Source organism: Alligator sinensis, unplaced genomic scaffold (assembly GCF_000455745.1).
Source record: "Alligator sinensis unplaced genomic scaffold, ASM45574v1 scaffold76_1, whole genome shotgun sequence".
In the NCBI taxonomy this organism is placed as follows: Eukaryota; Metazoa; Chordata; order Crocodylia; family Alligatoridae; genus Alligator; species Alligator sinensis.
The window spans coordinates 2,418,445-2,444,509 of NW_005841865.1; the positions used below are offsets into that span (position 1 = coordinate 2,418,445).

General features: G+C 45.8%; 2 protein-coding genes across 3 annotated transcripts in view; one reads left to right on the forward strand and one right to left on the reverse strand.

Annotated features, from left to right (window-relative positions):
- RIMS4 (regulating synaptic membrane exocytosis 4) overlaps positions 1-7,876 on the forward strand; it is a 95,003-nt gene extending 87,127 nt beyond the window's left edge. Inside the window, exon 7 of one of the 2 annotated variants that reach the window (XR_003091726.1) lies at positions 1,005-1,123. Coding sequence is in view for 1 of the 2 variants with exons in the window: in XM_006016673.2 (XP_006016735.1) it covers positions 1,005-1,223 (219 nt within the window). In the remaining variant the exon portion in view is untranslated. Of the gene's footprint in view, positions 1-1,004 lie in introns of both variants that reach the window. The other variant, XM_006016673.2, reaches the window with a different exon arrangement.
- A 14,002-nt stretch (positions 7,877-21,878) lies between these two features.
- Positions 21,879-26,065, reverse strand: part of LOC102385484 (potassium channel subfamily K member 9-like) — a 42,022-nt gene continuing 37,835 nt past the window's right edge. The window contains exons 3-4 of the mRNA XM_014525387.1: positions 26,012-26,063; positions 21,879-22,859 (exon numbers count right to left, since the gene is read on the reverse strand). Coding sequence (XP_014380873.1) covers positions 21,949-22,859; positions 26,012-26,063 — 963 coding nt within the window. The 3' untranslated portion in view covers positions 21,879-21,948. The remainder of the gene's footprint in view (positions 22,860-26,011; positions 26,064-26,065) is intronic.

The window sequence follows — 26,065 nt, forward strand, 5'->3', positions numbered from 1 at the left end:
CCTCTCATTTTAGCAGATGAAAAAAGAGCTTGAAATCGCCACCTCCTCTCCTCCCAAAATTCTTTTGATTTAAAAAAAGGCATAAATTACTTAACGGTTTGAAGGAGAAATGTACTTCTGGTACCAATGCAGTTGGGATTCTGGCCAATGCAATACTATAAGAGAAATAGAAAAGATGGGTCCAGGTTTCACATTCTGATTTGCATCCATTATTGTCATTGAAAACATATTAGAACCTATAGATTCCCAAAAAAACAGAGGCTGCATTGTGGCCAAGTACAAATATGCAGTAAGAAATCCAAAGAGTTTACATTTGCAAAACATACCACATGTTGGACCCCCTTCACTTGCACAAGGGATCTCTGAAGGGAACATGCCCCTATTCAAGCAGAAGGGTCTGCCTCTGCAGATCAGCATGTAGAACGATGGTCTAAACAGACAAGGCAAACTAGGGAAGGAAAAAAGCCATACTGTTATCCCCATTTTATAGATGGGGACTTCATGCATGCCCCTTTTCTAGTGCTGCAGCATTTGTTGCACACACTACAGGAGCATGTTTAATAAATACACATGTACATGCCCATGCATCTGTGTATGTGCAAACATGCTCATTTTTAATTAATAAAACAATTACTATTTTTAGGATGCATAAAACTACCTCAAAACAAACAAGCAAACAAACAAACAACATCAACCCTGCCCCCTTCTCATGACCTAAATCACCTGGCTGTAAATTGGTACCATTACCCATGCACTGCAAGTATATCTTGATAAGTTTGATTTACACCCTTTAAGATACAGCAGTGTGGATTTAGGATTCTGTTTTCCACTGTGTAAAAAATAGATGTTGGATCCAGAGCCCATTTAAACTCCAAGGGAACCTTTCCATTGACCATAGTAGTTACTGGATCAGACTTAGTATGAACCGCTTTTTCAAAAGAATGTATGACTCTCCTCTCACTTTATTTGAGAACTAACCATGTCCCTCTTGTCTTGTTTCCAAGGTGATAGTCTGGGGAAACTATGGACGCATGGAGCGCAAACACTTCATGGGAGTAGCCAGGGTTCTCTTGGAAGAACTGGATTTGTCAACCTTAGCCATTGGCTGGTACAAGCTTTTCCCGACCTCCTCAATGGTAGATCCCACTACCGGTCCACTCCTACGCCAGTCCTCACAGCTTTCTCTGGAGAGCACGGTGGGACCTTGCTGTGACAGGTCTTAATGAGTAAGGAAAGGGGAACTGCTTCTGTTTTTTAAACATGCTGTCAAGGTTTTGTTTGCTGGAACTCTGACCTCAAGTGCGGTGCATGTTCAATCAGTTCTTATGGAGCTGGAAGAGGAGGATAACCCAGTGACCTTAGACAGAAGACAAGGGAGAGGGCAGTGCTATCCTCTCCATCTAAGTTGGAGGTGCCATGGGGCATGAGTCCTAGTTGTCAGTTATCCATACCCCTCATGTTTAACTTCTCTCACAATCATTCTGGCACCCTTATTACAGATCACCATTTACCCTACAAAGTCACAGCATCATTTTTTTTGAGCAGGGAAGGTATTTTAACTTTGTACTTTATGAATTTCCAAACCAGACTTTTCTGGCATTGCCTGAAAGGTTCAGATGCAAACATCTGATCAGAAGAGAGCAGGGATGGCAAGCTTTTATGGGAGCTTTGTGTTTTTTATACAATCTTTCTCCTTAAAAATGAATTAATAAAAAAGGAACTCTTTCTTTAGAATAAATTCTACATCAAAGAATCATGTTAGTTGTAAAACAATTGTTGGTTTGTTTTTAAACTGTGCCAAATTACCAGCAAGTGTCTTTAATACATTCTTGGCTAACACTGCTGACGAAGCATATTTGATAGGAAAATGAATAGAGCATACTTTACTCAGACCAGACAGTTCTAATGGAGGCACTTAGCATGATAATTAGCTGCAATTTTGCTCAGAGAAACACTGAAAGTGGGAGCTGAACATCAGACTTTCAGTTTGCGATGTGGCTTACTAGCATGTTGTCAGATAAAACATTCCACAGTTTACAAACTCCTTCCTTTTTTGCCATGCATCCCTTACTCTACCTTCTGCATTCTGTCCATCTTTTCTGTGTACTGGTACATATCTTATAAAGTGCTACCCTTCTTCTGCCAACATGTCATGCTGTGAGTTAACCGGAAATAATAGTTTTATTCAATGACAGGAAAGGGTGTGATATTTCTGGGAGTGCAGCAAAGAGAAACTCAACTTTTCATCTTGTAAGGGGTTCTAGAGAGGGACTCAACTTGTCCCCTTCCATGCTTAAAGAAGGCGGAGTTGCCCAAGATTACCCTGTTAATACACAAGCATTGTTAGGTGTATTGAAAGAGGAGGACACTTTTCCCAGAGTGCAGAAAGAGGTGGTGGCTGGGGAATCTAACAGATGCTCTAGTCATAACATATGTAGATTTTGCTTTAAGGACAGCAACAGAGAACATCCATTGCTAGCTGTAAGTAAATGCAGGTTAACCCTGTAATGTATATTCTGTAAGCTGCTGAGCAGACAGTAGCTGCTGTTAAAGAGAGTCATATATACTAGAGCAGTGGAGGTAATGTGCTATTTGTATTAGATTGTTCAGGTGATACAAAATCTTATGCTTGGAAACACCCATTCCCCAAAGCCAAGGAGAATTTTTTAGAAGGCTGACAGATTTCATGGGGTTTTCTTTATGTGGGCCTTTCTGCTAGATTTCTTGTCATAATTTTTAATGAAGATTTGGTGGCTAGTGCCTCAAAGTAGGTGCAAGGAAATATTTTGTTTGGTGATTTAAGAAGCCGAGGTCCTACGTAATGCTCAGGAACCAGCAAATTCCTGACTTGTCATTGAAACACACTGGATGTGTCAACATGTGGACCACAAATATGTCAGAATATAAGCATGAAGTTTTATAGGATGGAAAAAGTGCTTGTGGTGATTGCTTGTCTGTGGCATTTTAAATTTATTTTGAAGCAATTACAGAATAGGTGCAAAAATAATGGACCCAACAACGAGCTCTGTAAAAACTGATATAATGTAAAAGGGGAAAGGGACATAAACCTAAGAATTTTAAGAGTCTCAAGATAGTAAAGTTTCAACATTTCAGTCCACTCTCTTAATTTCTTTGGTAAACTATGTCTCTGGCCTCACTCTAATTATTTTTTCCTAATTGTATTGGACAATTTCTGTATATTAGCTGACAAAAGTTTGTTGCATGCTGGTCAAACTATGTTGTGACTCTTTTTAAAAAAACAAAAAAGCACATTAACTGTAATTCAAGTCAACACCTTTTCCTCTTGGTATGTAGTAAGTACTAGGCAATATTGTACAATATGTGTATGAACTAGAATAGATTAGGTAGATTTAGTGGTTTGTAGCACTGGATCTTTTAATAACTACGTCTTTAAAAGGACTATGGGAAAATACAAATACATTCCAAGCCTGATAACTGAATGGCAGGGGTCCTACATTCAGTTATTTAGAAAACTTTTTATTGGTATATGGTTTGGACATTATCTACCTGTATATCTAGTTAGTCACATTTTACCTATGTTCATTAGTATGTATGCAACTTTTTGAAACCTTTAATTAGGAGTTGGGGGATGATATACACCAAACTAAGTACCTTCAAGAAATCTCCTTTTGGGACTGGCTTTGGTCCTCCATGAACAGGAAATTCCACAGGGTTTTGTCCCCCTCTCCAAAAACTCTGCAAGCTCAATGTGATCAGTTTAGTTAAAAATAGGACTTATACAACTTTGACTGTCTTGTCTATGTTTTTTATTACATTAAAAGGTCTTTGTCAGGTTAAATTCTTATTCTATAAATTGTATTTCCTCTCCTGTGTTATTTTATTAACACCTGATATTATGAAAACTGAAACTAGTTTTCACCATCTGTTTGATGCTGTGTTGTTTATCTTCTGTTGCTCTGGGATCAGGATAGTGGGCTAGTAAGTTTGCTTCTGTTTCTTGTCAGTTTCACTTCCTGTTTCTTATGGACTAAGTCAATGTTGCAATGTCTGGTTCCATACACTGTAGGTCATACTTAGAGGCAAATAAAAAGTTTTCACTGAGATTAAAACAAAGCAGAACAAAATCACAGCAACTCTTCTAATGACTCATGTAGGCATAGAGATGAAGGGCAGGCCAGGTCCTTACAATCATAGCCCAAACTTCTCCATTTCTCAGGCTATAGAAGCTCACACAGTGGCTTCTGCATTTAACTTAACTCACTAACTTTGGGTAGAAGTAAAGGAAATATTTTCTAACCCCCAGTTTTTAAATAAAGACTCCAAGCGATAGAGAGTCCAAGCAGGGTCTTAAGCTTAGAAAAGCTTATTTTTGCCAAACCTAACTTTTTCATCCAACTCCAAGATAATATATGTGGTAGCTCTAACTTCTGCTCTGGTCAATTAGAGTTTGTAAAAGTAGCAGTTGTCTTGAGCAGTTAGCATCTGAAATGTGAACTTTGGTCTTCTTTTAAAAAAGGTAAAACAGTTGTTTTGTGTTTAAATCTAGGTGTTAGTTGTTATTGTTCTTTTTTTAAGAAAAAGGAGTGGTACATACGTGACGTGCGAGTAAAGAGGACTGAGTATGGAGACTAGTTAGTGTCTGCCCAAGGCAAGGCTGATTCTCCATTTCTTTAATTCCAAAAGCTACGTTTAATCTTGATGGGAGGCTTGGTTACAAACGGAATGAAGGCTCAGTTCGTGGATATTAATTTATTTGTTGGCTATACTTTTTTCAATGAGAGGATGGTGATGACCACATCACTGAGGACAAAATTATCTTTTCCCATTGATAATTCTATGAACACAAGAAGAACAGAATATTAGAAGTGAGAGAACTGTTCTGTTAGTAAGCTGAACAAACAGAAGCCATGTTGGGCAAAAAATCTGATGTTCGATCCTCCTGGTGTTGCTTTCCTTTCTCTCAACCCATTTGGCATGATATAGAGACAAAACAAGATCCCCATCCTGCAACTGAATCAGTAGAGACAGACCAAGGGAACCTCCACAGACCCAAGGCATTAGGGTTTAGTCTCTGCAAGTCTGTCTGGAAGAAAAGGGCAAGGGAAACCTTGGCCTGATCCTGGCTCAAAAAGTGTATCCCAACTTCACAGCAAAGGAATTTTTAGGGAGATCACTGAACTCTTGGGCTGTATATATTTAAAGTTTTTAAATACTGGATCCTTTATCAATCTAGTGTTCCAAAATCATAGGTCTTCTGGAGTCAGAACATTACAAGTTCCTCTATAATGTTGAGGCAGTTAGCAGAACCTCATCCTAAGCATGGTTGGTAATGGGTAGACAGCAAGACAACTTTTTTATGAAATTCATTTTGAGTTAGTTTATTACATGCTATTATTAATATTTTAAAACAGGATAAATATTTTTCTTTAAAAACAAGATAGCATATGTTTTTTAACAGATGACACGATTTAGCATTTTCAAAAGCATTTAATGCTTTGGGTATGAAGTTTACTCATTCTTCTGATTTATATGTTCTTTGTTACATTTTATCAACATTTTTTTCTAAAAACTAACAGGAATCTGTAAATAACAACCAGAAAAGAGTCCTATAGAAAGTTCTGTTGAAACTGATCATTAAATTATTATTAAAGTATTTGTTAACATTCATTAAATCTCAGCTACTATCCAAGCCTTTGTTGAAGAACTTGATGTTGTATTTTCAAGATGAAAACTACTTAGCTAGTTTTGTCATAATTCTGTATTCTGTATAAAAATCTTTTTATAAAGAAAGTCTAATAGGCTAACAAGCAATAATATATTCCATTTGATGTGCACAGATTGTGACTTGCAGGCTGTAGTACATATTGTTGATAAAGTATATAGTTGTCTTCATTCTTAATGACATCACTTTTTAAAAGAACCATATTAACTTTGAAGGTATGGTTAATAAAATGAAGATGGGGCTATTGCCATGTGAGAAACATTCATTATGATATACACTTGCCCATCAACATGAGATCTCTCTTAGGTTATGAATGCAACACAGCTGTAGGTAACTTCAAACTACAACTTTAATAATAGTTTCAGTGTAAACTTCATGACTGTTTCAGTCTCCCTGATGTTCTTAGGCAATTCAGTATTTGTAGTTTGATAAGGTTTTCCCACTGCCACTGCAGCGCCTCAGACTGTGAAAAACTTTGCACTCTGGGGTTATGCCAATTCTGCCCTCCAGCTGTGGTTCTCTTTAGGATACCACAGGCAAACTAAAGGCAGATTTTACTGAGTGGTATACTGAGCTGCTCATTAAAGCTTTTGTGGGGTTTTTTGTCCATTCCACAGATGACATTTTGTCATTACAAAAAATCCACCCAAGATGGAGATAAACACAACTTTGTAAAGTATAACGTGGGATAATGCATAAGCCAGTGACAGTCCCATGCAGTTCCACAGAAAGTTAGATAATGCTGGGTTCATTTAAAGACCATTCCAAAATGGCAGGACCAGAAGATAACTACATTTTAAGAATGTTTTAGTATTACAAGATGCAATGTATATTCAATGCAAAATAAAATGTAGGTCTTGCAATGAGTTTGGATGCTCCTCCATGTGAGTTCCCCCATGCATCAAGGAGTCTATGGAGAAATCCTCATGTTGATTTCAAACTTACTAAGCTCTTGGCCAGGTCTGCAATGACATGCTGGGCAGAATAACATAGCAGAATAAACTTCCATACATCAACCCCAGTGTGACAGACTAGAATGTGTATACTGTCAATAACTGAATATACCCTGGTAATAAAAAGACTGGTAGCTGACAAGCCTGTGTCCATTATCTAGGACTCCAACTGAACTAAGCTGTTATATATATGTAGTCCCGCTTCTTCTAATGGGATTATAGGTGGCTTCGACCTCCAACAATATGGCCACTATCTTGTTAACTTGTCAAATCCCCATCTATGCTTCACCCCTACATGACCAGCACCAACATAAAAATGACACTTCAGGCAGCAACAGAAAATTCCACTCCCTCCCGACACGTACACAACCTTGGCAGCAGTATCTTTTTCCCAGGGAATCTCTAACTTTTCTTTGAAGCATGAATGCTTCTTAATGGAGAGGTTGTCTTGAGGTCTTGCCCTCCCATTAACGATGGCTCAGAGGCAAATGTCCTTGCTTTGAAACACAATCTCTCCTTGGTTGCTACTGTCATCTCTTCCTGGGTAGACAATTTCTTCCAGCTTGAGCTTCTTCTAGAACAATATGTAGCAGCTGAAAACAAGGAAGAGGAAAGAAGCCTGCCAGTTCTCAGCCAGTTCTCTACACAGCACCAGCAAATGCAGCTTAGGACCTACCGGTCTGTGTCTTCATCACTTTCCAGAGCTGTAACATGAAACAGACTTCTGCAGCCCAAATATTCAGAATTTGCCTTTCTGTAGCAAGTTGCGTGCCTTGGGAGCTGTGACACAGCCTCGTCTGTGCGAAAAGGGATTACTTGAGTCCTGGCCACTGAGCAATAAGTGGTTAGGAGAGAAAACCAATCAGAAGGCCAATTTGGAACAAATCCCAGTCTTTATTCATGCAAATTCCCACTAAAACCAAGCTGAGTTGGCTGAATAATAACTGCAGCACTAAGCCTTAAGGGCCAGGTTTTAAAATGGGTTTCATTGCCTAAAGATTTAGAGAGGTTCAGACTGAGATTCTCTGCAGAACTTTAGAATATCCCGCCAGATACCTATCTGAATGTCTAGGTGCCTAAATACCTTTACAGTTTTGTCAGGTGGGTTAATACTGTTTGATCCATCACAACCTCTCACTCCTCCATTTCCACAAATCTGTCTTCTCAAGTGGAGTGTCATTTTGAGATATTTAGAGGGGAAAAAAGAGTTAGAGTAATAGAAAAGGCCCTCTCACCAAGCCATGTGAGAGGGCCTTTTCTATTAGCTGGATGGTGACACACCATGGAGTCATGGCCTGTTCTCATTCCATAAGGGAAGAAACAGTAGGCAACCCCCCCCAAGCAGGTGAATCAAGCTGCATCCCCACAGGGATTGCTCTGATCCCAAGATGAGGGTGGGGAGAGTGCATGGCAGAAAGGACTGTCTTTTTAGGCAGCTCTCCATTTTGAGTTGTAAAGGAATTGTGGGCATGGACAATTGCATTGTTGAACTAGCCAGGACTAAGGACAGTGCCATAAACTGCCACCTGCTTAGATGCAAAACTCTCAGCCATTTTCATGACAGCTTTGCCTCCAGATCAATGGCAGGCTCTTCCCCTAGGAGGAGCTTCTAGCAAGGATAGAGCAGAATCTGTGACTTCAAATTCCAGACAGACTATCAAGGTTAGAATAGATGGAATCAGGAGGGGAGCGCTCCCCCTACCAGCAATAGGGCGAGGGCAGCTCTCCCTTCACGCTTCTCTGTTCCACTCCTCTTGCCTCTCCCTCAGCCAATTCTCTCCTTTTGATAGGATTTTTCCTCCTCAAGGTCCCAGCTTTATTTCAAATGACAGAGATTGGAGGCTGATCTTGGCTCCAGGTAGGTGCCACTGAGCTGACGGTCTCACTTCTCAGCAGTGTCTGGATGCAGTAGTGGCCCCAGGAGAATGAAATACAAGTCAGCATGGGGTTGAGCCCATCATCAACCATCCTTGACCTAAGCTGCAGCTCCTGTGAGGCTTTCTGCATCACCCGTACCATTGTGCAGGCCAGGGATGGTGATGACACCCAGCTCTGTGTTCTCTAGCATTTCTACCATAGTGCAGCTACTTTCTGTCCTGTGTGGAAGAGTAGCTACCAAACTCCCTAGTGTAGATGCACACTCAAGACCTGGTTCTGCTGCAGCTGCTAAACAAATTGGCCACTTGATCTCTGGGGGACCATTCACATCAGAATTATCCACAGGAGTAAATGCTGCAAAGCCTGGTCCTTAATCTGGGATTAAAATTTAAATTACCTCGAGGTAGCATTGTGTAAGTCTCCGAAGAACCCAGCATTCTCTGTTTATAACCAGCAAGGAACTGCTGCATTCCTAGAGCATGACAACCTGATCTCTCTTTTGACTGTTGTCCAGTCTGATCTTCTTTGGTTTCCACTTGGCATCTCTGTGGTTTGATCAGTGCCCAGGTTGTCGTGCTGGTGCTCTTGCTGTCACAAGGAAAGCTGCTTTAGTTGGACAGAGACCATTTTGACTTATTTGCCACTCTCCTTACATTATGGCATTCACGGGGGAGACTGTCAAAGGGCCAAGTGGCAGCAAAATGCCTAACTCCTGTTGGCTGTTAGAGGCAGGCATCCCTGGCTGACACTTGAGCCACTAAAACGTTCCTCTGTATTTTCATGCATGACTCGGCTAAATCTCATGCATGACTGCATTGCAGGAGATGTGCAAACACACATGATCACCTTTCAGTGACCAGGAGGCTGGCATCCCAGTTCTCCAGGAGTCACAGGAGCACTGCCCCCACAGTGAATCACTTGCAAGGTATGTGGACTCCCTTGGGTGGAAACCTTTGGAGCAGATTGCTCCATCCATATCGCACTGTAGTCCGTGAAGCGTGGTGTGACCCGGCGCGCCATGCATAGCGCTGTTCGTGGGCTAGTTGTCTGTATTTAAAGGAGGGTTCTGCTGTACTTTTTTCCTGTCTGTAGGTTTTATTCAGCCAATGTGTTGACGATTGAGTGATTTACAATTCAGTGTTCAGTTAATGACAATGTTGATAATGGTGATAATAAAAACCTTTTTTTTCCTAAATCAGATTCAAGGATTTTCATTGAATACATCCATTACCTATCATAACCCATGTCCTGGCCACTAAGGTTTTGCTGGCCCAGAGTTTCAAATTGCCCATTTGTTCTCCCACTAAACACTTTAATTGTCTTGCATATGAACACAAAGTCCGACACTTCCCAGGGCTTGGACTTATCGCAGGTGATGAGCTTAGGACACTGCTGATGCCCTGTCTCAGGTAGAAATTGCCCCACACACTGCTTCCCTATCTAATCAGGTCTTGAACAACTCTGGCAATAAGGCCATAAATAATACGAATAGCTTGCTGCCTGAAATCACCTGAATCTGGAACCTGCTGGAGCGACAGCAGCAGGGCAAGTGTGTGCACTTCCAGAATGCAGCCTGATGACTCAGGTGATTCATACCTGGCTGGTGGCCCAATCACAGGCTGTTCTCTCCATGTGTCTCCTATTCAAATACATGGATTCGAGTGGACTGGACATGCAAGCAGCACACACTCAGTGTCCCTCTGCAAGCGGTGACTGGGCCTCAAGATACTACCTTTGATGGCCAAGGTAGAGCTAGGCTGGGCAGAAGAGGCATGCTGTAGGATCTTCCTGCCAGTCAACCCCTTTTCCAGGACAAATGGTAGAAGATAGGGCAAGAAAATAATGCCCCAGTCCCACTGCTGACTAGTCACAGAAAGTGTCACTGTGGGCCTGTTCAGCATAGTTTCTTGCTTCATTATCTGAGACTTTAAGCTCCCCTAGTGTATTGGGCTCATGGTCAGAGCATGGCAGAGATTTCTATGCTGGGGTCACCAGCCTGCCTTGGTGGGAGGGACATGGAGGTGGGGGAAGAATGAAAGGGAAAGAAGAAGAAAAAGAAAAGGAGTAAATGATACAGACTGAAGGTGAGAGAGGAAGGCAGAGGGAGTCTCCAACAGAGCTGATGGCTAGACAGTCCAGCCAGCCCAATCCAGTTAGATGCAGAGATCTGAATGGCTTCATCTCCTGCTGTCAAACCATCACCAACTTCCAAAAGCAACATCAGGCTCAGGCAGTTGCTAAGCGACTGGTGACCTTAACATCAATATTGCCTAGCAACTCAAGCTCGGTAACAGCAATAATAACAAATGAGCAGGTGCCCTGCCTTTCTGGGCTGTCAAATCATTACCAGCTCCATTCTGTGTTTGAGAAACATGTTCTGTGCTGTGGACGTCACACCTGTCAGTTCCCAGGGTGTTTTGACATGGGTTGCTGTGCGTTTAATTTGTGCTGCGGATGCTGCGTCTGGTGAGTGATGGCAGAGCCATTTAATGCAGTGAGCTCTGGCATAAAGTCGGGGCAAGTGGGGGGTGCATAAAGAATCCTTCAGCCTCTGAATGCTGCTCTCATCAGAGGCCCTCTGGCTCCCAAAACCAGTCACCAGAGGTTTGCTCTTAAACAGTTCACATGAAAAGGCCTGTGGACTTTGTCTTTTCACAGTCAAAGAAAAGCTGCTCTTTGCTTTGGATAATGGCTCCAAGAGAAGACGATACTGACTGCACATGGGCAAGGATTATCAAAAGTATGTTGCAGGGGTTATGGTGACTGAAGCACAAGTCACAAGCCCGAGATCAGCCTCAAAGCAGGCTGGGAAAATGGGCCCATGCCTGTGCCATGTGCATGCAAACATGGTAGCAATCCAGCAGCAGTAGTACAACTGCACAAAGGCATGGTCTGGCATGTGTGCAGTTTAAGGCCTGAACACTGCATGCCCTCAGAGGCTGGGGGGGCACAGTAAGCTCCCAGAGGCGGTGGTGGCGCTGTCGGCAGTGGGAGCATGGTGGCAGCAAGCAGGGAGCTCCCGCAGGCAGCTGCGGCACTGTCAGCAGCGGCAGGGGAAGGGGCGAGCACTGACCAGTGGTCTGTGACCACCCATGGATGCCACCGGCAGCATTGGCAGCAGCCAGCAGTGATCGCGGACCGCCCACAAACACCACTGGCAGTGTCAGCAGCAAAGTGGCGGGGGTCAGGTGGTGAGCGGTGACTGCTCGCAGGCACCGCCGGCAGTGTCGGCGGCACCTTTTTGCAGGGGGTGCACTGCCACATGCAAGGGGCATATGTACACCCGTGTACCCCCCCTATGCATCGCCAGCGGTTCAAGGTTTACCCAGACAGCTTGGGCTTTCAGGTGCTGGTCTGCTCTGGCTTATGCAGATGTGGCTGCACATTGGAGGAACCAGCTACAGAGAGGTACTTTGTCATGCTGAATTTCCAAGTTACTGATGCTCTTTTTTTCTCTCTGGGACATTCTCAGCCCTGGCATAAACAGGAGCCCAGCTCCAAGTGGAGTCAGGAGGAGTCTGGCGGCCTGCCTCAGAGCCTGTTTTCATTGGAAGATGTAGTAATTTATCAAGACTGTAAAACTGACAGGGGAGCAGCAGCCTGTTAATAACATGAAATATTATTGTGGGGGCTGGCCCCTGCACTGCCACATGCAAGGGGCATATGTACACCCGTGTACCCCCCCTGTGCATCGCCAGCGGTTCAAGGTTTACCCAGACAGCTTGGGCTTTCAGGTGCTGGTCTGCTCTGGCTTATGCAGATGTGGCTGCACATTGGAGGAACCAGCTACAGAGAGGTACTTTGTCATGCTGAATTTCCAAGTTACTGATGCTCTTTTTTTCTCTCTGGGACATTCTCAGCCCTGGCATAAACAGGAGCCCAGCTCCAAGTGGAGTCAGGAGGAGTCTGGCGGCCTGCCTCAGAGCCTGTTTTCATTGGAAGATGTAGTAATTTATCAAGACTGTAAAACTGACAGGGGAGCAGCAGCCTGTTAATAACATGAAATATTATTGTGGGGGCTGGCCCCCACCCTTTCCTCCTGCAGGGCCGTTGCAGGACCGGCACATGCTGGTGCTGTATGTGGTGGCAGCAAAGCACACAGCGGGGGCACTAGGTGCGGCACCGCGGAAGCAAGGTGTGGGAATGGCACTGCAGGACAGCGGTGCCACGGTGCTGCTGCTGTCACTGGTTGGCGCAAAATTAATTTCAGGGAGCTAAGCCCTGCTAGCCCCGGCCTTCTGCCACCTATGACAGCATCACAGAGCAAGAGGCCAAAGTCCCCTGCACCCTCATCTCCAAGCACTTGCCCTAGGCCACCAGCCCTGTCTCCTGTACAGAAAGGAGAGGGAGGCAAGGCCTGTGTGACTGCAGTGAGAGGTGTGAGTGCAGCATGTGGAAACATGCCAAGCTGGCTTTCATGTACCTAGCCAGGGCTGCCTGGACTTCTTTGTGGGCCACCCCTTATGTCCCCAGGGTCCTGAAAGGGTGTGTATGGTCTTTCCTATTGGGTCTTCCCTGCTGTTGGTGCCTGAGTGAGCTGGATTAACCAGGGTATGTCCACTCACGCTTCACTTACACCTCTGATTGCAGGGTGGACATCCCCTCAGGCAAAGCTCCAGGACAGTTACCTCTCACCAAGCCCCTACACTGGATGGAAGAGGGCTCTTCTCACCAGCTGCCCTATCAGCTCTCCTGCTGCCGGCACCCTGACCTGACTGTCGCTCCCACTAACTCTGTGCTCCAGGTATCGGAGAGCACCCTGCATCTCTTCAGTCCAGCTGACAGCTCTGCTGCTCCTTGGGCCTGAAGAGAGCTCAGTTCTGCAGGACTTCTCCTAGTTTCTCTGCTGTGCAGGGGCTCAGCCCAGCATGAGACAGCACACAGCCTCCCTATGGCAGGAACTGCTAGTTTCACTGGTGAGCTTCAGGACGCCTGAGTCCTTCCAACAGGCCTCTGATGTCCTGCAGCAGCATGGTGACAGGTCTCAGGACCATGAGGGTGCCAGTCTCCCCTCACCCTCACTTCCTGAGTGTCTCCCCTGCAGGCCCACCTCTGCCATTCCAGCTGTGTGTGGGGAGAGTACAGGTAGCTGGCATCTTCTCTGCAGCCAAGATGATGAGCCTTTGGCTCTTTCCATAGCCACCACCACAACAAGAGGACATAAGGAGAGGCCGTGGGGGCACGTGGGTCTCACATAATTGTGTTATCTGAATAACCACACAATTGCCAGGCTTTGCTCCATGCATACAGCTGCTCTGGCTGCTTAAACACAGAACAAAGTGAACCTTACTGAACGGCTCACAAAGTATGAAATGGGAATACTCTAATCTGGTGCACTACAACCTTGGATGCAAATATTATATTCTCCCCTCTGTAACTCTTCATGGGCCACTTTGCAGCCCGGACGTTCCTTGAGGGAAGGACTGCACATCTGTAAGTTTGAGATGCAACCAAAACAACATGGCCTGATTATGACCAGTACCTGAATATACTGGGCACATTGTGGTTTCTTCAGCAACTGCCCCTGCCCTCCCCACAGCCAGGCCTGACCCTCACCAGGGGTTCTGTTCTCCCAAAGGGGTATTTGAGGCATACCTCACAGCCCTTCTTCTAGAGGGTGAAAAGGGCTGAATGTCAACTCCCTGGTAGCGCTGCCCCAGCCCTGCTGTATTTCATCTCAGTCATGATGCTCTTTGGTATCCATCAGAACCAAAGCTGCCAAAGGCTCATCAAATACTGGTATATGATAAGTGTTCATTCATCCTTACTGCCTGCATTATGGTGAGACAGAGTCAGGTTTAGTTCTTTGGGTTTTTGATTGACTTTTCCACGGGAGGATGGTCTAGAACTTGTCATCTCTCACAGAATTACCTGAAGGCTTCCTCACGGTCCAAGTATCTGTCCCTGGGCTCCAGGGAATCTCAGCAGGTTAATTCTTTCCCAAACTCGAGGTATTTTTAGTCAGCCAACCCTTCCTGCATTTGCCCACCAGATGGCACTCCCTCTCTTCAGATCCTGAGCATGTCTCCAGGTTCTGAGCAAAGCAAGGATCTTCCCTGTCACTCATTTCATGAGACATCGCTTCCAATCCTATGACCCAGTCGCATGCATTTGCACATACTGTAGGAAGTCACTTGCATTCAAAATACAAGGAGGTAGCTAAGGAAATAGCTCTGTGGCCCGGTGCACAGGCCTGGGACCCAAAAGACTTGGGATCTATTCCAGACTGTTATTCACTTGGTCAAATCACCTTTGCTGAATCTGCCTCATGTTCCCCTTGTGTACAGCGGGGACAAGGATATCAACCTCCTGCATGAAGCAATGGCCTCAAGCTTCAACAGGGGAGAATTAGTCTGGAAATTAGAGGAACTTTCTGACTAGAGGGTGGTCAAGCATTGGAAAAGGCTACGTAGAGAAGTTGGGGAATCTCCATCCTTGGAAGTTTCCAAGAGCAAGTTGGACAGACACTTGGCTGAGATGGCTTAGTCAGGGATGCTTCTGAGCAGGGAGTTAAACTAGATGACCTTGTAAGGTCCCTTCCAGTTCTGTTTTCCTATGATCTTAAGATGGGATCCAGCGATGATGAATGTTGTGGCTGCTGCAGCTGAGTTTAGTACAGGAAGGACTTGCACACTCTTGTAACATTCCTGAATTAATGTTTGTTCCTCTAGTTGGATTTTAGGCACTTTTATCACTAGCAGGCTGGTGTGTGGTGGCAGAGTGGGGAGGCATGAGTCTGGGTCCTGCTCAGGATATCTGCCATATGCTGTCCTTCACCCACCAAGCTCTCAATGGGTACCTGGTCATTTGAGTGGCACAGTCAAATGCTGGCTGGACATGTTGCTGATCACCTTACTCTCTTGTGTGCCATTAGCTACAGAGATTGGTGTGCCTAAACCCATGCTTGGCTGCTGGGCTGGCGGGACCTTTGAAATAAATACATGGACTCCTGGTGCACCCTTACCTGCACAGATACTCATAAGATGGCTGCCTGACCAGCCCAGTTACTTACTTGGGCACCTGTTGGGACATACCCACAGTCTTTACTGAAGTCAATGGGTGGCTGCACACACCACAGATTTTAATCCTGATTAAATTAAATAGGTTTATAACATTTAAACTCATTTATTTTGGAGCCTCGCATCAGTGTTTGCATGCACTAGGTTTTCAAATGAATTAAGCTTTGGAGCATCACATCTGTGTTTTTCAAACAAATTAAACCTGGTCCCCAGATGGTGCTGCAGGAGAGCAGGACGGTTCAGTGCTGCCCCCCTCACTCCACCCCTGGCCCAGGGCTCCCCACCCCATGCCTGTGCCCTGCCATGTAGCTGTGGAAGCAGGGAGCCAGCAAACCGCACAAGAAAAGAAAAAGTTCAAGCAATTCAGAAGTGAAAGCAATTTGAATGGGTGAACTACAAAAAACTTGCAGTGCCATCTGATGAACAGAGAGGCTCATTACACAGCTTTGAGTGCCTTTGTGTTTGCACACAATGAATCCATGGACGTGGCACTTTAATTCCCATTGAGCCAAACTAAACTATATCCAAGGAGTTTTAGTTTAATGCACCAGAAATACTTTTAAAGCATCTGGAAATCCCACTCATGCAAACAGGCATGCAGTTGCAGCACAAGAAAAGGCAAAAAAAGTGGGATGTACAAAGGCCCAATGGAAACAGTGAGTGGTCCACACCTCCAACAACCTGCGCTCTCCTGTTTTAAGTGCATTTTGGAGACCAACCTCAAACCACCCACATTTAAAGTCGCTGCCTACAGGAATTATGTCTCTCATAGGCAGGGAGCAAAACCAGGGTGAACATGAAAGAGCCCTGCACCCTACTAGCACTGGGCAGTTCTGCCTCTTATTTTTCATTATGTTGTTTGTACAGTTGGGATTCTGCAGGATATCTCCTGACCTTTCCTAACTCGGATTCTAGAAGGCAAGGACAAGCCGATAACAACCTGGTGAACAGATGCCTTCCATATAAGCAATAAGCCTAAAGCTACCAAAACACAAACCCCCGAAATAAGGAAAAGTGCACGAGCTTAGGGAAAAGAGTGCATGGTCCCTGAGCCTCTCACTCCCCACTGGGTGCTGTACCAGCCTGCCTATCCTCTCCACTGGTCCCCAGCCCTTCCTTAGTGCCCTGTTAGCTCTTGCTCCAGCTGCATCTCACACTGAAGGTTCCCTGACTAACCCAGTTATTCACCTATCCATAGATCAGTTACTCTCAGACCTTTTTGCAAGACCAGGACCCCATTGTCCTAGGTACTGCACAGATAAGCAACAAGACTCTGCCCCAGTGTAGAGGGCTCTGATGCTTCTGGCCTTACTGAAGTCGAGAACAAAACTCCCACTGGCTAGAAGCCAGGGTTTCACCCACTGCCTGCAACCAGTGAACAGAGACAGGTAAAAGAGGGGAGAGCTGTAGCTTGGTCTCACACTGCTTCCCACAGCAGGTCTTATGATGTCTAATGCTGTGCTTCTGTCCAGCACTGGCTCTATGTGCCAGTGCCTGCAGCTGGTTATTTACCTGGGTGAGAGCACATTGTAGCTACATACTGAACCAGCTCTGCCATACAAATGCATGGGCATCTTCATCCTCAAGGACCTCGTCCAATACGTGGCCACCCAGGGATGATGGCAGGTAAGATGTGACAGCTCAGCAGATGCCTGGATGAATGCTGCAAAACCTGTTCACTCCAGCAGAGGTGCTAATCCCTGGGCAATTGTCTCTGCCAGGGGAAGCTGGAGCATCACAATCCCTGGCCTGCCCTGCTACTAGCCCTAGTGACCCCAACCACATTACCACTGCAGGCCATAGTCATTCATTGAGAGACAAGGGTCAGACACTGGAAGCAGGGCAGTGAGGGAGGTTACACCATTCTGGGCCTGTTGGCTACCTAACAGATTACCTAGACCAGGGGTTGGCAATGTGTTTGGACAGAGCGCCAAAAACATCTGCAACCTCAACTTGTCAGATGATGGTGTGCCAGGGGCAGGTGGTGGGGCAGCCACAAGGGACCCAATCCTTGTGGCAGTGGAGCCCCAGCCCCTTCCCTTCCATCCACCCTCAGCAGCACCATACCTAGACTCCTGGTGGCCCCAGGAAAACTTTTAGTATTGGGTCCCCCTTTGCCAGAGATAATGATAATAATAATTTTTAAATTACCATTTTGGGGCCCCCTTTTTGTCCGGGCCCTGGGTGGCCACCTGATTGACCCATACATGTGTGTGCAAAGCAAAATGGTTTGCTCAGGCACCCATGCTGGGGTTGCCTCCCCCTGGCCTAGATTGTCTCTGCCAGACAGGCTAACAGAGGGTGCACATCAGTCACAGGCCTGATGCTGGCAGAATATCCCTGCAAAGATCTAGGAATAGGATTTGTAACAAATTCAGATGCAATCACACGAGCAACCACAGAATTGCTCTGAGTGTCCATCTCACTGGATGGCTGTGGTGCAACAGAAGGCGGCTACTAGATTAAATGAGCCCAAACCATGGAAGGTGTTAACAGGGACCTGTCATTGTACAACAACAAACAGCTAAGCAAAGTCAGGATTTCAAGTACCAAGAGCTCAGCCTCTTCAGTCCCAGGATAAACCACCACCGTGAAAAACCTTTTATTAAAGATACAGAGAAAAAAGGAGAGAAACAGGCAAAGCATTTAAATGCACATGATCAATTAAGGCTTTCATTTTAGCAGTTCCTTTATTCCCTTTCCCCATGGTTACAGAGGAAAATCCCCTCCCCCCTCCCATTTGGCTGTCTTTTAGAAGATCTTTTAAATGGTAGAAACTGAAAGAAGTTAGTTGCAAGAGATGCCGTGGTCGTTATTGTTGGTCGAGTTTGAGCCTGTTTCCTTGAAAACTACATAAGACAAAAAAGGAGAAAGAAAATACCAGAACCAGAAAAATGCAGTTTTTCTTTCTGATGCTCTTGCAACCTTGCAGCAAGAGACCCAGCCCAGCACGCAGCCTTATTGGACGCTCTTATCACCATGGGGTGGTGCAGGACACTGCTTTTGAGCTGCCTTTAGATAGCCCCACCGCAGTGTTACACAAAATGGCTGGGTAATCCTGACTCCGTTAGCTGAAGTATAGGAAAGAAAGAAGAAACAGGGAAGGGAAGGAAAAGGAGACACAAGGGAAAGGGCGATGGAAGGAACCCAAGTCTCCCAATCCAGGGGTTGCTCAGGGCCAAGTTACAGTTGCTGGAGATGGCAGTCACCTGGGTCCCTCCCTTGGACTCAGAATGGTCTGGCCAATTCTCAAGATCGCAGTGACAAAGGCCCAAAGGTGTTAGGGTGGGTCCCAGGAGATGGGAAGGGACAGGAGCTGTGATGGCAAAGCTCCCTTCTTTTAGTCTGTCTGTTCTTCCTGGTTTCAATGCCAAATAATTTAGCTCAAAAAGTGAGTGATGGGCAGTTTTGTTCTCTAATTCCTGATGCTTTTATTTTGGTGTACTGATTGCTGGGCCTGCACTCCTCTGGTTGACCAGACATGACTTTAGCATGGTCCTTGGGTAGGAACACTTGGCCTTTGATTTGGATTAAACCAGGCTTTCTAACTGACTGATTTTATAAATACTTTATGTAACAGCTGAGTTAGGCTTTCTTACCATGGACTATGCAGAGGATTGGTGTTTGCACAACAGACCAACTCCCCTTTGTGCTTCTTCATTGCCATGGGACTTTCAGGCCCCTCAGCTCCTGCAGTCTTATTCCACTAGCTCAAGGGTGGTAGGGACTTCCTTTTGAAGATCTATAATCCTAAATTTCATAGCCCTGCCTCCCTGCCCACTCAATGCTCTAGTTCCAGAGGTCTCCCAGGGAGAGGGCAAAACCTCATGCCAAGTTCTTTGGTTTTCCCTCTACCCATTTTCAATTCTTTCCCCTCCTCAGGAGAAAGCTGAGCAAAGAAAGATGACCCGGGGGGGCATTCCTAGTGGAAATCTCAGGACATTAAGATGGCTTCCAAAGTGCTGGAGAGGATGGTAGAGGAAAAAAGGTCACAAGGACTTCACCAGCCCATACTGGGATGGAAGGAGAGGGAGCTCCTCATTCAAGTGAAAGGTCATCCCTCAGGTGGATTGCAAGGGTAAGGAGACTGTCCAAATGTCTGACCTTGTGCTGCACTGCTGCTCTGGGCAGGAAAAAGGAGGCCTTTTGCAGCCTGAGCTGGAGGCCTCCTGCTCTGGCATCACTGAGACCAACAATGGAGGGCTCAGTAATAATTGGTTGGTGCCAAATACTGGTTGGTGCCAATCAAGAGGGACACCCTTCCTTTGCTCTTCTGAGAAGCAGCCTGGAGCCTCTTGCCCTCCTTGGAACAGCCGATGTACCGAGCCCTGCAAAGGCAGGGATCCGTGCCCACACCTGGTAGGAAGGAATACAACCAGAGTCAGGACCCAGGTCCTCTTACCTCTTCTCATGTCCCTCCTAGTGAGGACCATGGCTCTCCAAGACAGTTGCAAGAGAAAAAGGAAGTGGGGAGTACACCGGAGTCCCAGCAGACCAAGAGCCAGAAGCTCAGCTCCACCAAACATCCTGTGAAATCAAAGGTTTGCTAATTTACACCAGTTACACCCGAGTCTCACTGAGGGAGCAAGCAGAGATCCTTTTCTGGGAGAAAGAGGCAGAACATGGGGATATAGGTTGCAGTTCTGGGCCCTCCATGAGATTAGGCAGCTTTTGGGTGGTTCATCAGACTTGCCTTTAGTGCAAAATGGCTCTCATTGCTCGGAAGTCTGTACTCCAGACTACGGCTCCCAGGTGGTTTCATTCACCGCACAAGAGCTCGTCTGCTCCAAAGATACCTCCCAGCAAGTACCACGCAAAACACAGCAAGGGAAGAAGCTCATATGTTGGAATGAAAGTGAAGTTTTTGAGGTGACTCCATGGTGGGACGATGCAGCGTGGTGCACCCTGGCTTTCTGTCTGGAAACTGGAGCTGGATCTGGAGCAGAGACCCCACCCTGTTTACCCTTGGTTGCTGCCAGGGGCACAAAGGACAGTGAGCAGGAACTGAAGGGTTCTTGTAACTGAGAATGATTAAGAACTATAAACTCTGGTGCTGAGTGCTGGGGGCATAGCTGAAAGTGGGAAAACAGAAACTGTGACAAGAGAGATACAGTAAGTGTTACAATCTGCATCCCCACCCCCACTTAGACCAGCAAGGTTAATGGGGCTTTTAAGACCTTGAAGACAGGTTTGGCCCTCAGACCAAAAGGCAGGGGCTAGGTGCATTTAGGGCAGAAAAAGGCACGTTCCCCAATCTTGTTAACCTTCAACTAAATGTAATGATTTGAAACCCTAACACTCTCAATTCCAGCCCATCTTGCTCCTCACACTGTCACCCAGTACCCATCGCAGGGGAAGGGGTCAGAGGGACCAGGATGGTTTGTGTGTTTCACTCAGTCTCGTTGTCGAGATCTCCAGGTGTCCCCTTGAAATCAGAACACTGCAATCAAACACTGACTGCTCAGAGCTTGAGGTCCGTATTAAGATTCCAACTAAAAGCAGTTGGTCCACCTGGCTTATGGTTCAGCTGGTTGGTGCGCTATCAAGCCTCAGGACAGGTGCTTAAAATGGGAACTAAGAATGTCATTTAAATGGCCTGAACTGAGACACAGAAACTGAATATTCTCCCCACAACTCCACCCCCATGCAGCAAACGCAACACCACTAAACCCTGCAGCTTGGCCATTGTACTGTGCTTTGTGATCTGTCCTCTTCCTTGCTGTGCGCTTCTGCCAGCTTTGCTGCCTGCGCTTACATACTGTTTGGAGTTTGCTTTGAGAGATTCTTTTGTTATTATCACCTCAAATACAAATGATTAGTCGCAAACCTAAACCACTACATATTTCCAGTTTGGGGAAGAGTCCAAATATAATATATGAGTTTGTCCCTAGTGGAACTGTGAGTTCAGTATTTTTGCAGTGAATTTTTGGATCAAATCTTTCAGCCTGTTTGGTTCTAGACTTACACCATTAACTACTGGCAGCCTAAGGGTTAACCAAAACCCATTACCGTGATGCGATTTGGGGTCTGTTTGTTCTTATAAAGCAAATCCAAAGCAGCAATTCCACCCTAGACACGAGACCCACTCCTACACTTTGTGCACTCTTTCATTTGAAATCTGAATGCTTCAGCCAACTGCAAAAAATATGTAACTTGATTTGACCTTGTACCCTGCTAAAAGAGATGATTAGTCATCAGCAGTATTTAAAAGATGCTTCTGGACAGCACATAGTGTAGCTGGCTGGCAGCTGCTAGAGTTGAAGCTGATCTAAAAGGGAGTGGGGCAGAGGAGAAGAAATGAGAGCAATAACAATGAGCTGACAGCTCAGTTAATAATTTATCATCAAAATATGACTGCAGGAGCAGAATACAGTTCAGAGTAAAAATTCCCTCTTCAGATAGATTTCCTCCGGAGGTGGGAGTGACCCCTGCAGCTGGGGCTGTTGGAGGATAAGGTGCTCCCTGGGGAAGAGAACCCAGTTTGATCCCTGGTGCTCAGGGAAACCTCGTCAATTTTGTAAGAAATGGAATTATAGTACACGGGGTTGGTGTGGCAGCTGAGGGTCTCGGGATGGGAGGGTGCAGGGCTTCCACACAGCCGAGGTCTGTAACACAGGCACGTGCAGAAGGAAGGGACCCTGGTTGCAGAATTTGAAGACTGGCGCCTCTGTCTGTCAGTGTCTTCCTGGATCAACGGGATGAGGTTCATCTGGCTCGTCCTGTCTTCTATGGGTAGAAAAATAGCATTTCTGCTCTTACTGTCTTCTTTCAGGTGGACATTGTTCCTGGCTCTCCTCAGCGATGCCCTCTCTTCTGCATCTCGTCTCTCATCTTCTGAGTTCATGGTCAAAAACCTAAGCACGACCAAGTTAAGGAAGGCTCCAATCACTGTCAGACCAACTAAAATGTACATGAAGCTGAAAGCCACGTAGGGTGGCTTCTTCTGCAAAGCTTCGTTCTTCTGCAGAGCCACGAAGTCCCCAAACCCAATAGTGGTCAGGGTTATGAAGCAGTAGTAATAAGCATGAAAAAAGGTCCAGCCTTCAAAATAGGAGAAGGCGGCTGCTCCAATGCACAGTGTGCCCATGCAGGAGAGGAAGCCAACCAACACCATGTTTTCCATGGAGACTTTAGTGGTCTTCATGCCCAGACACTTCTTAATTTTCTTCAGCAGCAGCCGGACGACTGTGTTCATGCGTTCCCCAAGACTTTGGAACATAACCAGGGTGAGGGGGATGCCAAGGATTGCATAGAACATGCAGAAAACTTTGCCAGCATCTGTGCCGGGAGCAGCATGCCCATAACCTGCAAAGGAAAGAGAAAGGCAGGCAATGTTTAAACATACACAGAAGCAGTGGAATCCCACAGCCAGACTCCGGGCCAAATTCCAGTTCTGGCAGAACTGCTGGGAAGAGGAGAGAGACAGCAAGCAATGCTTGCAAACAGACTGGCGCCCTACTGCTTATGCTTACTGGGCCTTAGGACTGTATAGCTATCCGCAACATTCAGCTTAACATTTCTGCATCACAAGGATTGTAATTTGGTATATAAAGAACTAAGGGGCCCCTTCTGCACCCCATGAAAGTCTCTGAGTTTTCATAGAAGTCATGGAGGGCAAGCTTAAAGCACAGCGACAGAGTCAGAGGACTCTGCTAGGGAGCACCACATTGAAGTAAGCCATGCTCACTCTGCATGCCGCACCCTGAAAGAGCTGTTTTCTTGGGCATGCTTATCGGGGCATGCCCAGCGCTGCACTAAGGGCGGTAACATGACATCTGTTTCAGGGTACAGGGATCAGACATGGTGTGCTTTATTGCAGTGATCCCTAGCACAGTTCTTCAGCGGTGGAGATACAACCATAACATCTGGTTTAACTCTACTGACTCCTATAGACTTATTTCTGATCTACGCCAGCACAGCTGAGACGAGACCCAGACCAAACTACTCCCTCGCCATCCATTTTCGTTTTTACTGCTTTATATATAAAGAAATGTTTCCTGAGTCTCCAAAACCTGAGCTAGGGAAAGTGCAACATTTTCTGTCCTGATCAAAGGAGTTTAATTTCCTTGCTTTGTTTTACACTTTACAGCTGTAACTGTTTGTCAAGGAGACAAACAGTTACAGTGAGATCATAACAAGGTGCTCATTGCCATTCTCTGGCTATTCGTGATTTTGCACCACCTGACTTAACTGTATATGCTACACTGAAATTTGTAGCTTCTGCCCCAAATGGATGAGTAACTAACTCTCTGTAAAGGAATGACACTATATCATGCAAGCAGCCAGGATAAAGAGAGGAGTTATCAAAAATCTTCTCTGTTTGAGAAATTAATAGGGATAGAACCTTTTTTTTTTCCAGACAGGTTTATAGCCTAGAACAATACCCATTAATTGAAAAAGGTTTGGTAGCAGTTCATTCCCCATATGGTGGTACAGGATTTCTAAAACAATCATTTCAATTTCTTACTTTTTTCAGTTATGCAAACGAATGGTGTGAAGAATATGGGAAAAATGCACATCCAGAGACATTCTATTTTTAACTCACTTAATGCTACGACTTGGCTTCTCCTACACTTGCATGGGCTAGGGTTTTGCAGTTGTTTTTTAAAGAAACTCAGTTTGCCACTCAGGAAAGATCAGGAGTTGATTTACGAGTGTCTTGGGTAGATTCTCCTGTGTAACTTCCTCTCCAGGAAATTCTTGCCTTGAAGTCAGGTCACAAATCAGAGTACTACACGATCACTGAATGTGGTAAATTCATGACTGCAACATTTGGAGGGGGAGAGTTTCCAGTTGGGATGTATATATGCCAACAAAATCAAATGAGATCAAATTAAATTTTGTCTAGCACATTTTTTGCTGAATGCAAACTGAAGTAAGAAGCAAGTGATAGGAAAAATAATCAATCTTTAGCATAATATCTGGCTGCTATTACCAGGTCCTAGGATACAGGAGGATGCTGCAAGAGCACCTAGGTGAGAAATAGCTATCACAAGCAACACTGTGGAGAAACAGCTGTTGTGCCCCTAGCTGCTCTTAAAAGAAGATATGACATATGCTTTCAAAGTGACAACGAAATAATAAACACAGCTTTGTTAATGTTAAACCTCAGATTCAGGGCCTGAATCCAGTTAAAGGGATCTGATGCACCAATATTCTAGGAACGAGGGATATACACAGTGTCGGGGGCAAATATTAGGCATCTTATTTGTGAGGTTCAGGAAATAATCAAACTTCTAATTATGAAAGAAAAGCAAATGAAGCGCCTGCCTGAGTAAAAAGCACTATCATCTGTCACAAGGATATGGGTTATTTCCTTGAAGTTGGGAATTCACCTGATTGTGATGGGCATGACTTAAAAGCCAAGCTCTCTAAATGCACAGCTGGGCTCAGGTCATGTGTATACTCAATGAGGTAAAATACACAGCACCTACACAATGCTTTCCTACTGCACAACCGCTTGATATATTTTAACTGCCATACTGCTCAGCAGGGTGTACCCCGCTTTATAGAAGTAAGCAATTAGTCTGGTGACAGCATGTTGGCGGAGGCTGAGACTAGATGTCAGGACTCTGCATCAAGGCCATGTTTGCACATAGCTCAAACAACACAGAGGGGCACCAGGAGCCTACCTGGGTTATGTGGGCACACTCAGAGCCATTCGTCTGAATGAACTGAAGGTGTGATTTTAAAATGGACTGGTTAAATTAAACAGAGCGGAGCCCGCAGGAATTCATTCACAATCTGAGCGGCTTTACTTCCCTTTGGCTTAACCCACTTGCGCAGTAAACAAAACAACGCAAATGACGGCCTTTAATTCTGATTCTCAGAGCCTACAGGGGGATTTACTGTGGTTTAATCATCCCCTCTGAAAGTTAATTTGGATTACATTTTCCCGAGCATCCCCACAGATAAGCCTGTACAACGTGATGCGGAGGCTGACACTCTCCATGCTACAGTCAAATGACCGGACTTGGAGAAGACGGGACCAGGCGGATCCCAGCTCCCAAGAAGTCCACAGGGCCGGTGTTGCACCCCACTGAAACATGCCCAGTTCCTGGCCATCTCTCTCAGAGGAGCACATTTAGACCCGTCCACGTGCACCTGTTACTAGAAACCAGAAGAGACCAGGCCCATTCCTACCGCCGCTCCCCTCCATCCCGCCTGCGCGCGGGTTTTGTTTCTGTGAGACGCTGCCGGGGGACCGGTCGTTGGGGGTTTGCATTTCCGTACCCGCTTCCAGCCCAGCATCTCAGACCCTGTTGCACCCATTGAGGCGGCTTCACAAGAAACCCAAGGGCACCAAAAGTTCATCTGGCCCCAGAGATGCCTGGTGGCTCCAGCCTGTTTGTCCCGCCCCACCGTCGGGCTGCCCCGCACAGGGGGAGCCTCCGGGCGGCGCGGGGAGCTTGCGCCCATTCTACAGCCGTGCAGACCGAGGCCGGGCGGGCACTCACCGATGGTGGTGATGACGGTGATGGCGAAGTAGAAGGAGCCGGCGAACTTCCACT